Source organism: Rhinatrema bivittatum, chromosome 15 (assembly GCF_901001135.1).
Source record: "Rhinatrema bivittatum chromosome 15, aRhiBiv1.1, whole genome shotgun sequence".
NCBI classification, from domain to species: Eukaryota; Metazoa; Chordata; class Amphibia; order Gymnophiona; family Rhinatrematidae; genus Rhinatrema; species Rhinatrema bivittatum.
In genome coordinates this window covers 49,787,983-49,801,920 of record NC_042629.1, presented here as the reverse complement: position 1 = coordinate 49,801,920, position 13,938 = coordinate 49,787,983, and the positions used below count along the sequence as shown (strand labels likewise).

General features: G+C 46.9%; 1 protein-coding gene across 3 annotated transcripts in view; it reads right to left on the bottom strand.

The window, feature by feature from the left end:
- CHD1L (chromodomain helicase DNA binding protein 1 like) overlaps positions 1–13,938 on the bottom strand; it is a 79,566-nt gene that overhangs the window by 28,579 nt on the left and 37,049 nt on the right. For all 3 annotated transcript variants that reach the window (XR_003852798.1, XM_029578148.1, XM_029578149.1), the window contains 5 exons: positions 9,782–9,896; positions 8,620–8,767; positions 7,218–7,383; positions 6,515–6,660; positions 4,020–4,183 (listed from right to left, as the gene is read on the bottom strand). Coding sequence is in view for 2 of the 3 variants with exons in the window: in XM_029578148.1 (XP_029434008.1) it covers positions 4,020–4,183; positions 6,515–6,660; positions 7,218–7,383; positions 8,620–8,767; positions 9,782–9,896 (739 nt within the window). In the remaining variant the exon portion in view is untranslated. The remainder of the gene's footprint in view (positions 1–4,019; positions 4,184–6,514; positions 6,661–7,217; positions 7,384–8,619; positions 8,768–9,781; positions 9,897–13,938) is intronic.

The following is a 13,938-nucleotide window of genomic DNA, read 5'->3' as shown; positions in this document are numbered from 1 at the left end:
AGCGGCAAACTCTCCCCCCAGTAAATGGGTGGGTCTCTGGACTGATCTGTGGTACTACAGGAACGAAAATTATCAGGTAAGAACCAATTTTCCTTTCCCTGTATGTACCCAGATCAGTCCAGACTCCTGGGATGTTATCTAAGCTCCCCTTAACTTGGGTGAGACATGGAGAGTTCCGCTCGTAGAATACTCTCACTAAAGCACATGGAAACCGGAGCCCTGACATCCAAGTGATAACGCCTAGCAAAAGTGTGCAATGACTTCCCAGTAGCCACCCATCGAATTTCATGCGGAGACACCTGATGTGACTCAGCACAGGAAGTCGCCTGAGAATGCACCAAGTGCGCCCCTAAACTCCCCGGCAGTGGGCACCCTTTAGAAATGTTAAGTCAACTCGATCGCTTCCTTCAGCCATCATACAATTGTAGCCTTATACAACTTATTTCCCGACTCTGGACCACTCCACAGTACAAAGAGGTGATACGATCTACAAAGAGGAGATGTGATCTATGGAAATCATAAGTGACCTTTAGATATCTCAATAATGAATGCCTCCAATCTAAGAGCCTAAACTCCCCTGTATGAGGTGTTGAGGAATCAAAATCCATAAAAGCTGGAAGCTCTACTTTCTAACTAAGATGGAACACCAAGACTACCTCAGGTAGAAAAGAAGGCACCATGCATAAAGATATCCTCGAATCAGATATCTGTAGGAAGGGATCTCAACACGATAGTGCCTGGAGCTCTGAAATGTTCCTGGCTGAACAAATAGCAACCAAGAAAACCACTTTAAGAGTCAAGTCTTTAACCGTAGTTCTCTTTAGTGGTTCAAACCCAGCCTCACACAATCCTCTAAAGACTAGATTCAGATTCCAAGATGGACAAATGTTCCGCACCTGAGGACACAAGATCTTAGCTCCCTGAAGGACCCATAGAACATCTGGATGTACGGACAGAGGCTACCCTTACATCTTACCCCGGAGACAACCCAATGTCGCTACCTGGACACTTAGAGAGTTAAAGGCCAGTCCCTTGACCAGAATCCTTCTGTAGAAAAGCCAAAATATGGGGGAAGTGACGTCATCCCAACAGCATGGTCACATAAAGCGATAGCTCTCTCCTCGCTCATCCTAATTTAAGCTTGACTGCCGTAGTCGGGGCTAATTTTTCCTTCTGGAACACGACAGAGGATGACGGAAGCCCCTGTGATGACTTCCAGGAAAAAAAAAAATCGCTGGATTTGAAGTCTTTTTCATATGCGCCAGGAGGTTCCCTTTTCGTGGCCTTGTGCGAGGAAGAGGGATCGGGAGATCACGAAATGGCGGACGGGCCGCGACTGCCGGATACAGAGGCGAGGAAAATCCCAACTGCGGGAACTGAAATCGGAAGATTAGTAAGTTCTGACGTTTCTCCCAAAGATGACTTTAAACAATGGTTTGCGGAAATACAAAAGGATATTAAGTCTATTAAATCCAATATGCAGGAGGCGCTGTCGGAGTTTCGCTCTGAGCTCGGAGACTACGGTAGGAGAGTTGAAGATGTGGAAAATATAGTAGAGGGACAGGTGGTGGAAGTCTCCTGCATTCGGCAAGATTTTACGGCACTACACAAGACTAACGACGACATACTACTTAAAATGGAGGATCTTGAGAATAGATCGAGGCGAGCCCATATCCGAGTAGGGGGAATACCCGAAACGGAGGCATATATGGACGTAACTTTAGTGGTACAGAAAACCTGCAGGATGGTGCTCAATAAAAGAAAAGCCAAAATATGCGACACTGTAGCCTGTACAGACTGAGGCTGCACTCCGTCAACAGCAGACCAGGACTCGAAGATGCTCCAAATTCACATATACATCAAGGATGTAGAAAGTGGAAATAACTGCTTTGGAATATCCCCTGCATCTCAGTTGTCTCCTCTCAGAAGTGAAGCCGTGAGACAGAAGTGAGCTGCCTGACCCAAAAATATTGGGCCCTGGTGGAAAACAGTCGACCGATGTTCAAACCTCAGGGGCCCATCTTTGGCCATGTTGATCAGATCTGAGAAGCATGGGCGATGTGGCCACTTTGGAGCTACCAGGATTACGTTGCCTGGATGTTTCTCTATTCGCCGTAATCCCTTGTCCATAAGAGGCCATGGGAGGGAAGACAAATAAGACTTCCTCGAGTCCACGCTAGCACCAGAGCTGTGATTCCTTCCATACCATATTCTGTTCAGTGGCTGTAAAACTGCGATGCCTTGGTGTTCTCTTTGGTTGGGATATCCCCATCTCCCATGAATGAGACATATCGCTGCCTCCGACAGCACCTGTTCCCCAGTAACTTTCTATGACTGAAAATCTGCCTGATGTAGTTTACTTCGGTGATGTGAGACACTGCCAGCTGCTCCAAGTGCTGTTCTGCCCAGAGAATCAACTCCTGGGCCTCTCGAGCCTCTGCCTGATTCTTGGTTCCTTCTTGATGGTTGATGTAGTCCATAGTCATCGCATTGTCTGATAGGATCCGTAATGGAGGGCTGCTAAATGCACTGCTCTCGTCTCTAACCGATTGTTAGGTCATGAGGCCTCCTGTTTCGATCACTGGCCCTGTGCCAACTGATCTTGCCACACCTCCTTCCATCCAGAGAGGCTTGCATCAGTAGTGACTATTATCCAATTCAGAATCTCCAATTCTGCACCACGCTCGAGACTGGTGCGAGTAAGCACCACGAAAGACTGTCCCTGGCTTCCCCCTCTAACAGACGAGGAAGATTAAACTCTTCCAATAATGGATTCCAGCGGGAGAAGAGCCCCCTGCAGAGACCTCATATGTGCGAACGCCCAATGCATTAATTCCAGTTTCGATGCCATAGAACACAGACCTGTAAATAGTCCTAGACCCTGGGCACCAAAAGCTCTAGCAGAAGCCTAATATGACACTGCAATTTCAGCAATCTTTCTCCATGAGAAACACTCTCTCCACTAGTGTGTTGAACTGAGCTCCCAGATACTCCAGAGTTTGTAAGAGGACTAAATGGCTCATTGCTAGCAGAAAAAAAGAAAATCAGCCAAATTAAAAAGGGGACTGTCTAAAAGAAAATAGCCAACCTGAGCCTGTATTTGCCTCAGCAGCCTCATAAAGGGGAGGGATCTGGACCACCAGATTTTCACCCCACGGAAGAAAGAAGTGAGCGTACAAAAGGGTCACCAATCTCCAGCTCGTCCATCTCGACCAGACAGGGAAAGACCCACTAGGACCCAAAAAACCCCTGGGAGGAAGGCTCACAAATCCAAAACAGTCTCCTGACAGCAGAACTGCTGGAGACAGAGAACTGCTGGAGACAGAGAAATACTGGGGGACTGCAGGTGACACACTGGGTTATGTCTCCATCTGCTGGCAGGGAGGCAAAACCCAGGAGTCTGAACTGATCTGGGTACGTACAGGGAATTATTAATGTGTTTGGAGCCTGCCAGACAGTCCCAGCTGCTCGCTTAATTCCCTCATTGTGACCTGCCGGACAGACCCGGCTGCGTGGTTGCCTGCGTTTCCATTAGAACGTCAAACATCTCATGGTACCTAATTTGCCATTCATTCTGGCAACCACATAACTAGTTGTGGAAATGATTCGAGTAGAACATTTTAAATTCTTAAAGCATGTGCCGCTAGGCTGTGCTTCTGCTACTGCTTCATTTCTTTGCAACAAAGGATCTTCTTAAAGTGCCTTTGCTGTTTTAGTGTCAACCTCCCATCCCAGGAGGACACTGCACATATCATGACCCCCATTCCACTGAAAAGGTCTTTACCTCCTGTGCATCACTAACACCTTTCAGGTGTCTGAATGTCTCTATCATACCTCCCCTGTCTCTCTGGCATGCATACTGAAGTCCTCATGCCTTATCTCATTGGACTTTTTGTGCAGCCCCCACACTGGTTTGGTAGCCCTTCTCAGTCGACAACATTACTGGCCTCCAAAGCCATTTCCTTTCTCATGTGCGGCTTTCCTTACATGGCCTGCTTTTCTAACAAGTGGTAGCCTACTTTTTCCTCTGCTCCTCCTCCTCTCTCTCCTTTTTCTTCTCCTCCATCAGTCGTGCTCTCTTTGCTGCCGCCTCCTGCCGCTTCTTTTGCCTCTTTGCCAGCTCTTCGGGGCTTAGCAGCCGTTTCTTCCTGGCAGGTAAATCCAGCTGTCCTGTGAGGGGGAACTGTGCAAACCCATGTTTTATAAATTCACTTAAAAAGAAAAAAAAAAGGAAACCTTTTGCATTCCCAGACCCTGATTTATTCATTTTAACTGAAAAGATCCATCTTTTCATTCCCTTCAAAAACTAATGTAACAGAATAATCCCAGGCAGCTTAGCACGCTCAATAATTTAATTTAAAATTTATAAACTACCCTCTTAAGATTACAAATCAAAGCAGTATACGATCAATAAAACAGAAATAATTATATAAATAACATAAAACAATATAACAACATTCATATAAAACAGAACATAATCATAAATGTATAAAATAATGAACAAAAAAACCAAACAAAAATACTATCTCAATAAACCCAGGGCAGTCAACGGACTCGTTAATCTGCTCCGGTACAAAAGGCCTACATGTTCTACAATACAAACCTAATATACACAGAGCAAAGTAAACTTATCATGAGCCACATAACAGCACATGGTGCTGATGCCCATTGAGGCAAAACAAGAGTTTTATTTGCACTGGGATTTCTTGTTTTGCCCTGGAACTTGTATTTTCCCCAGAGAGAGCTTTAAGATGGCCTACAGGTGGCATTTGATCTTGTAGTTCAAACTGAGGCTTGGGGTCCTTGCTTGGCAGCACATTTCCTAGTGTCCTTCGGGAGCTGTAAGATTAACAACCTGCAGTGCCATTGGACAGAAAGTTATCACTGGTCAGAAAGCTATCGCTAATACGTTGTGCTCGGATTGGCTTTTTAGTTGCAGCTCACAGAGAACTAACCCTGAAGTTGCTAGAACTCTCTAGTTTTGGATGGGAGTATAGCGTGGTCAGATCTGTGTCAAGACCCTGCTCCAGCTCATGTGGCCAGCCCTTTCCTGATCGCCCCAGGCATTGGCTATGTACAGTGAAAAGTGTATAGTTAGCATTTACTAAATGAATCCTTATTATATCAGTTACTGGTTGCAACTTGAATCTTTTTTTCCCTTCTCTGTTCCTGCTTTTTGTTAATAAATTCTTCAGTTTGTTAGCTCTGTTCTGTGACTAATTTGTGATCCCAGTATTTTCTTTATTTGGCCTATAGGTGAATTTCTAGGAACTGTGTAACCCTTGGATTGTGTGGGGTCTTAGTGTTCCTAGAAACCACCAGGGTATTGCTTATGGCTAGGGTACTTGCTTCGAGGCAAGCAGGAACCCATGTACCCAGTATAAGGGCACAGACACAGGTGCAGATGTGCCTGAGTAGTGCTTGGCTGGACCTGCCGAGTGGCCATGGTGTTAACCCTGAGTGGGGGGGGTCAAGGGTAACACTGAGGCGTTATGCGACACACATCTTTTAGTTGCTCTGCTTGCACACTCTGCTCTGCAGAGGATTTTGGGAAAGCAGCACTTTGGCAGCCACGCCTTCGGCCTGCTTTGTTATTTGTCAGACTGGCGATCTTTTCCCAGTCTGTTTAACACAAGCAGGCCGATACAATACCGAAACACTACAAAAAGTGGGTTTGTTTCCGGATTCATTTTTCACTCCCTATTTTGCTGTTACAATAGCTCCCAACAGAATTGCCAGACCTTCCACTTAATTTGCCTTCATGACTTGTTGAGTTCCCTCTGGATGGTAAGCTTTGCTTCTGCACCACTCTCGCAGGACTGTGTTGTAGTTAGGGGAAAACGTTCAGAGAGACGATCCTACTTAAAAAGTTCTTTTCTTTGGGCCCAGGCCCTGCAGCTTGGCACTGACACTGCGTGGGGAGCGGTGCAGGAGAGCTTGGGGAGAGGTTCGAGGGTCCTAGCCGGCAAGGTTCAGATGTGCCATGGAGGCGATGCACTGGAGTCCCGGGAAGGGGAAACGGCTGCTGCTGTGCACCCCCTTTCTGGTCCCATAGGGTTAAGCCTGTGAGGAGACTTCCCTCCAGTCCTCGATCAGCCAAGGTTCATGGGCCCTGAATCCGGCCACCCTTGACAAGATGACCATGACTCCCCCCCCCCCCCCTGCCTGGGGAGCTGGGGATGGTTCCCTCCCGCTTCACTCCTAGGCTTCAGCCAACACGAGGAGAGGAAGAGCCAATTCGGGGATCAAACTGGGGACGACGCATGGCGGCGTGCAGCGCTGCCACCAAGCAGGCTCAGGAGAGCATTTTACTGTGGACTAAGCACCAGGAATAAAAATGATTGAGCTGTGTGTTTTTGGAGTCCCCCTGCCAATCTCTCTCTCACTTTTGTGTATATATATTTTCAAGCCAGGAAATCCTCTGTACTTCTTTACACCCTGCCAGAACACCCCTACTCCAAACATCCTGGCTGCAACCCTCCCAACCCCCTCCAGGCCTTCTCATGTCTCTTACACTGGATTTATTTCGAAGCGCTCTTCCTTCCGTCTTGGCCGTATCGAGCGTGATTCTCTGGAGCTCTAAAAGCTGCTCAAACAATTTTTTATCTTCATTGCTGGGCTCTTTGGAGTAATCTCTGCCTTCGTACAAATACATATGGCCTGTAAAACATGAACGAAAGGCTAAGAGCCGCATGCAAGCCTCACTCAAAACCTGTTTGGTATATCAGGTGCCCCTCCCTCCCAGAAAGCCTGGTACATGCTTTCAACGTGTCAAGTTCTGCTTGCGTCTGGGAACCCCCCCCCCAAAAAAAAACAACAACCTGTGAATCAGATTCATAAAGAATACATCACAGCTTCCAGCTCCATCAAAGTGAAAGGACATTCATGGTTTTCCAAGGGTGGCAACAACAGATGTAAATAATGTCACAATACAATTATTTTGTGCTTGTTGTGCAAGCCGCCTAAGCGGATGCTTACTCTCACGTTCTTTTTCTCCATATTTTTTTTTTTTTGTAAATTGTATTTTATTGCAAAATATAATAAAGAACAATACGATGAACCCAAGTTGTAATGAACAATTATTCAGCCCCGTACAGTTTCTGTATGGAATAGTCCCATCATATTGCTGATAAAGAGCTCATATTTCTTACCCAAAAACAATCCTATTCTTTTTTCTCTCGCCCTCGCTGCTCTGCAAGCTTGATGGCAGCACTTACTTTCCCAGTCTCCTCCTTCCTCCTCGTCCTCCTGCCGCCGAAGCGCGTCAGTCACCCATTCTCCTCCTCTGCTGTCTCCGAGGACGTCCTTCAGGTCCACCTCCTGGATGCTGCTCTCCTCGCAGGACAGCAGCTTGTCCAAACCAAACTTCAGGATTTCATTCAGCTATAAGGGGGGGGGGGGAAGTAGATCCTTGGAACCTTATTAATTTTTCAAACGTATTACTCGCCCTCTTAGCATCATCACAGTAAGGTAACAATTGTAGCCAGCATAAAACCAACAAATAGGTAATCATGGAATTTAAAGAAAAACTGCATTTCTGGCTCTCTTTCCGCCCTGCCTATTATTCTCTCTCTCTCTGCCCAATCCTTTTTTCTCCTCTCCCCCCCCTCCCTCCCCCACCACCTTTATTTTATTGGCAGGTAATAGACATTGCAAATGCAAAAACCCTTGGACATGCTTTATAGCACCCAAATCCTTTCACTTGTAATTAAAAAAAAAAAGAAACAGCAAAAAGCAACTTGAGGAGAGCCTGGTCAGGCGGTACTTCTCAGAGACACATCGGTAGGTATCAAAATCCACGTTTTCTCCCATCTCAGCTAGCCCCTCAGCAGCCCCAGTGTCCCCAGGGCTCCCCCACTCTGCCCATCTACCTAACTCAATTGCCATTTTAGGCCTGAGTGTTAATGATTCGAGCCTCTTTAAATCAGGCGCAATATTCTTTTGTCGGCACAGCACCAAATTGATGCCACAGCTAAAACCCGTGCCATGTCAAAGTGATGCTGGTCGAATGATTTGCGGCACGAGGGTGGTCTTTTACACATCTCATCATCCTTGAGGAGGGGGACAAAATGTGAAGGAGTTTTGTAGGAATCTTACATTTCCAGTAAATGCCAAATGAATTGTTCATTCACAGGAGATCTGTGCAGTTTGCGCTGTTCTTACAACTGGCCAATTTATTTCACTGGACGTTTTCTGCTACAGTCATGCTGCCCCTTCTCCACTACTCTTCGAATAGATCTTTTGATCCACTTTCCTTGCACTCTCTCTCTCTCTCTCTCTCTCAACAGGCACTAAAAACTCTGAGCCAGGCTGTGTGTGAACGTAACCGAGGGCCGCCCTGACACACACAGTCAGTCGGGTTTTCAGGATGCTCACAATGAATATGCAAGAGGGAAGGCTGCATATACAGGGTTTCCAATGTATCCTATGCATATTCATTGTGGATTATCCCGAAAACCCGACAGGCTCTGGGGCCTGCAGGACAGGTATGGGAAGCCCTGCGTGTAATCCTTCAAACCCTTCCGGCTGTTGTGCGTCGCACGCCTACAGGATTCCTGCACTGACATGGGACCGATCTGATGCATTTGGCTTTGTCTGGCACGGCCCCTTAACTTTTACCTCTGTGCCCACCGGTGCCTTCTGACCCGACAGTGCAAACTGGCCTCCCTCCATGACGGTGTTGGTCAGTCTGAGCTTCGACATCGCCCGCCGGTATATTATTTCCTCCACCGTGTCCCTCCCGATCAGGCGGATGACTTTTACAGGTCTGCAAAAAGAAAAAAAAAAAAAGTGCCAAAACTTGGTTTGCATAACTTGCACCCCCCCCCCATGGAACCAGCCTGCTGAGCTGTCGCTGAAAATGCAATTACAGTTTTTTATTTTCTCGTAAACCAGCTGGCTAAAAATAAATTCTGGATAAAGCCCAAAAGACAAACAGCACCTGCACCATTCTCAGCACATGCACACAAGCACGTAACTACATGCAGGTGGTGGGGGAGGGCCAAATGCATCGCTCCCCAGGCTCGCAATGCTCCACAAAGCACCTGTAAAAGCCATGGCAGCAAACGGATCGGCTACTGCACTGCTGCTCCTGGCTACACGGGTGACACAAACCAGACATGCTAACCGTGGAAGTGACACATGCTTCACTTCTCCTGCAATTTCAGGGGTTTGTTTAACAACAACAACAAAATAAAATCAGCATCGTATCCCTCCATAGCACTGGTGGTAAAGTGGGAAAACTGGTAAGCTGCTCAGAAGAAATGTATTTGTGCATTTTTATTTTCATATAAGAAACTCTTTGAATAACTGGATGGCGGAGTCCTTGTGTGGCTGGAACTATCCAAATCAAATACAGAGGCAGATTAACAAATTTGGGGGTAGCACCAACTTACCGCTAAAACCTCAAGGCAATGAGCCAGAAGCATGATTACAAACAAAAATCAATTCCCAGTCCATGTCCAGGCACATACAATGCAAAACACGAATCAGCCAATTCTCCCTGGAGAAGGGGGATATAGACGCTCACAAAAGCTGAAAACTGGTCAGTGAGGTGAGCAGAAGAACGTGAATGAGAAAGTAAAGCCAGCCAGACAGACAGACGAGCCGGACAGATAAGAAATAAATAGGTGAAAATATAAATCGAATGGACAGCTAGATGGATAAGGTACGAGACATGGGACCGACCGACAGATTCTGAAGCAAGCACACAAAAGGATGATTACAGCAACAGTAAAAGTTCAGATGAAGCCCGCAAGGAAGAGCAACTGGACTTCCTTACTTGTTCTGGCCGATTCGATGAACCCTGGCTGCCGCCTGTAAATCATTCTGAGGGTTATAATCGCTGTCCACAAAAATCACGGTGTCTGCTGCAGTTAGGTTCATCCCAACACCACCTACGAGGACGTTTAATAAAAGGCCAATAAAATATCACACTGCAGGTAGGGAAAGGTGTGCTATTCCCTCGAGAAGAAATCAAAAACACTTTACAGCCTTAAGTTCCTTAAAAAGCAAGATCTCTATATGAGTTTATGCATCTATTTTTCAACTTACTATCGGATCCAACGACGGCTTTTCACATAAACAATGCCAGAATCTCTCCATCTCAAGGTCCAATCTCCTTGATTAATTAAGCAGTCTCGTTTCTGCTGTCTCTCTTTGAAAGGGGCTCTAACTGTGAGCAAAGGTGAAATTACTTCTTACCTGATAATTTCCTTTCCTCGAAGGAGGGCAAGTCAGTCCATACCAGTGGGATGCATCAAAGCTACTCCCCAGAAGGGTTCCCCAAGCAGCACTGCCCTAGCAAAGGCAGAATCCTCTCTCGCTGCCTCATCCAGCCGGTAATACCTGGCAAACGTATGCAAGGAAGACCACGTCGCCGCTCTACAGAAAGCAAACGTAATTCTGCGCAGGAAACTGCCTGCGCCCGGGTCGAACGTGCTCGAACTTACCTCAGAAAAGGCTTCCCGGAATCCACATAGGCCATTGACACCACTTCTTTAATCCAAAGAGCCACTGTGCCCCGAGAAGCCGCCTCCCCTCCCCCCCCCCGTTGAAGAACAAAAAGCCAATCCGATTTCCGAAAATCGTTTGTAACCTCCAGATAATATAATAAATGCCGCCGTACATCCAACGGCCACAATTTCCTGTATTCCTGTCCATCCTTATTCCTGTCTAAGGATGGCAAGAAAACAGACTAATGTAAGTGAAAGTCCGAAACCACCTTTGGGAAAAAAGGCAGGTACCGTCCGAATCTGCACCCTATCCGGCGTGATAAGCAAAAATAACCAAAAAAAGGCTCTCTCCACAACAAGGTGTGCAATTCCGAAATCTGTCTCGCCGAACAAATAGCGACCAGAAACACCGTCTTCAGGCTTAGTAAGCACAAGGAAATGCCCCAAAGAGGACGAAAGGTCAGACTCGCCAGAAAGGAGAGGATCAGATTCAAAAACCACAAAGGTACTGGGAAATGCAAAGGGGGCCCAAGGTGTTTCACTCCTCTCAAGAACCTAGACACGTCTGGGTGAGAAGAGAGAAACCTCCCCTGCACATGGCTCCAATAACACGCTATAACAGCCACTTGTATCTTCAGCATGCTCAAGGCCAACCCCTTACACTCAGACCTTCTTGTAAAAAATCCAAGATTAATGGAACAGGTGCTGAAGCGGGCAGACAAGCGTGATTCTGACACCAATGCTCAGAAACCCGCCAAACGCGGATATAGGCCAACAAGGTGGAAAAACTAACATCTTCTCAGAAAACTTTCCATCACTGCCCCTGACTAACCTCGCTTTAAGAGCCAAGCCCTCTCAAGGGCCAAATCGTAAGACAAATCTGACCCGAATTATTGTGAAATATTGGGCCTTGCGGCAACAGCTCCCAGAAAAAAGGGAGCTGCCATGGATCCCCAATCAGAAGAAGACGCAGATTTGTGTACCACGGCCTGCGTGGACAATCCGGGGACACCAGAAGCATCATGTTTCGATGTCGCACTATCTTTTGCAATAACTGGCCAATCATGGGACACGGCAGAAATGCATAGAGTAACTTCTGCAGCCAAGACTGAACTAGCACATCTACTCCGAGTGCTTGAACATCCTTTGTCCAATTGTGGAATCTCTCCACTTTCGCATTTCTGCAACTCTCCATTAGATCCAGAAAAGGACAACCCCACTGATCCACGATGAGGTGAAAAACTTTGGGAACCAATTCCCATTCTCCTGGATCCAACTTATGATGACTAAGATAATCTGCCTGCATGTTGGTCGACTCCTGCCACTTGCGAGGTTGACAGTGCCTGCAAATGAAGCTCCGCCCATGGAAGAAGGGTATCCATTTCTAGAAACTTGCTGACTTCGCGTTCCCCCTTAGTGATTTATGTAAGCCACTGCTATTGTGTGGTCTGACATAACTCTCACTGCCTTTCCTTCCAACTGGTCCGTGAACTGCAGGAAGGCTAACTGGATCACGTGGGCCTCTAGCCGGTTGATGGACCAAGATTCCTCCTTCAGGAGCCCGCTGGCCTTGGCCACCAAATCCTGACAGTGCACTCCCAGTCCTGGAGACTCACATCCGTTGTGATCACCAACCAGTTGTGCATCTCCAAATCCATACTTTTTTCAAGATGCTCCTTTTGTAACTGCCAAAGCAACTTCTGCCTCACCTCCAGCAGTAAAGTCAATGTCACATTGTACTTCTGAGACTGGGGACTCCATCAAGTCAGGAGCGATCACTGCAGAGGACGCATATGAGCATTCTCCCAAAGAACAACCTTCATGGCCATTGATCCTAACATCTGCAGTTACAACCAGATGGATGGACTGATCACTGACTGCAGGGTCCAGACCTGATCCCAGATCATCTAGATGCACGACTCCGAAAGAAACAGCTTGCCTTGTGCCATATTGAACTGGATGCCCAGATACTCCAGAACCTGAGATGGCTGCAGGTTGCTCTTGGCTAAGTTCACTACCCATCCCAGGTGCTGTAACAACTGAACCACCCTGCTCGACACCATCCGGCTCTCCTCTAACAACTTGGTGCCAGTCATCCAAATATGGATGAAAAAGAATGTCCTTCTTTCTGAGGGCCGTAGCCACGACTACCATCACCTTGGAAAAAGTCCTTGGTGCTGTGGCCAAGCAAAGGGCAATGCTTGAAACTGGTAGTGCCAACCTAAAACTGCAAAGCACAAATAGCACTGATGCCGTTTGTGAATCAGAATATGCAGTTAAGCCTTCAAGAGGTCCAGAGAAGTGAGAAATTCTCCCGTGTGCGCCACCATGATCACTGATCTTAATGTTTTCGTCTGAAAATAGGTAACCCAAAGGGCTTGATTGCCCCCCTTGAGATCAAGAATAGGTCAAAACGAGCCCTCTTTCTTGGGAACCACAAAGTAAATGGAATAGCGCCCTGTGCCCGCCTGATCCTTTGTAACTGGAACCATGGTCTTCAAGGCGAGCAGCCATTGCAATGTGAACTTGGCTGCTGACTTCTTTTTCACGGAATTGCAAGGGGAAACCATAAAAGTGTCTGAGAGAGGATGGATAAGTTTCAAAGCGTACCCGTTGCGCACCACTTCCAAAACCCACTGGTCGGAAGTGATGTGGGTCCACCTCCGATAAAACTGAGACAGTCGTCCGCCTATCTCCGGAACCGGAGGGTGGACCCCCAAAACTTCATTGAGAGGATCGAAGAGTTCCGGATCCAGAGGTGCCGTCCTTAACTGGCTTCTTTGCCTGAAAGGACGGAGACCCACTGAACATACGTGCTTGAGCAGAGCTAAATGAGGGTGACGTTAGCGAGTCGTCGTTCTCCATCTCCATCTGCTGGTTGGCGTGCATAACCCACTGGTGCAGACTGGCTTACCCGGATGAAGAGGGAGGTGCAATTTGAATCCCTGATCAAACTGAATGTTCCAATGAATCTCTAAGTGAACGGAAGGAGATGCAACCTCTCCATGGTATAGAATTAAATACACCGCGAAAAACAAAGGGTAAATCAGATGAACAGGCATGAAAGACGGAGGTACAAAATATGGGAAATGTCCAATAGAGAGGAGGTGGTTAGTTTGCGTCGCACGCACAGCAAAATCTGCAACGACACACCACCCAGTCCAGAAAACATCCAAGCACCAGAAGGACATTTGCGACTCTTGTTCTATACGAATCCCCAAGGTTCGTGTTAGTGAGAAACTGGAAATACTGTTGCTGCTGAACTTACAGGGAGTGGCTGGGAAAAGCCAGACAACTGAAGACATATGAACATATTTCTGTACATCTGGGCTCCTTTCATGGGTTACAAAGAAAGATAGCAGAAATGAGGTGGCTTAATTAATCAAATAAGTTAGAACTTGGGAAACAGAGATTCTCGTATTGTTTCTTTAAAATCTGTTGTTTAATTGGTTAGCTGGTTTTATGAGATTTTCTGCACATTATT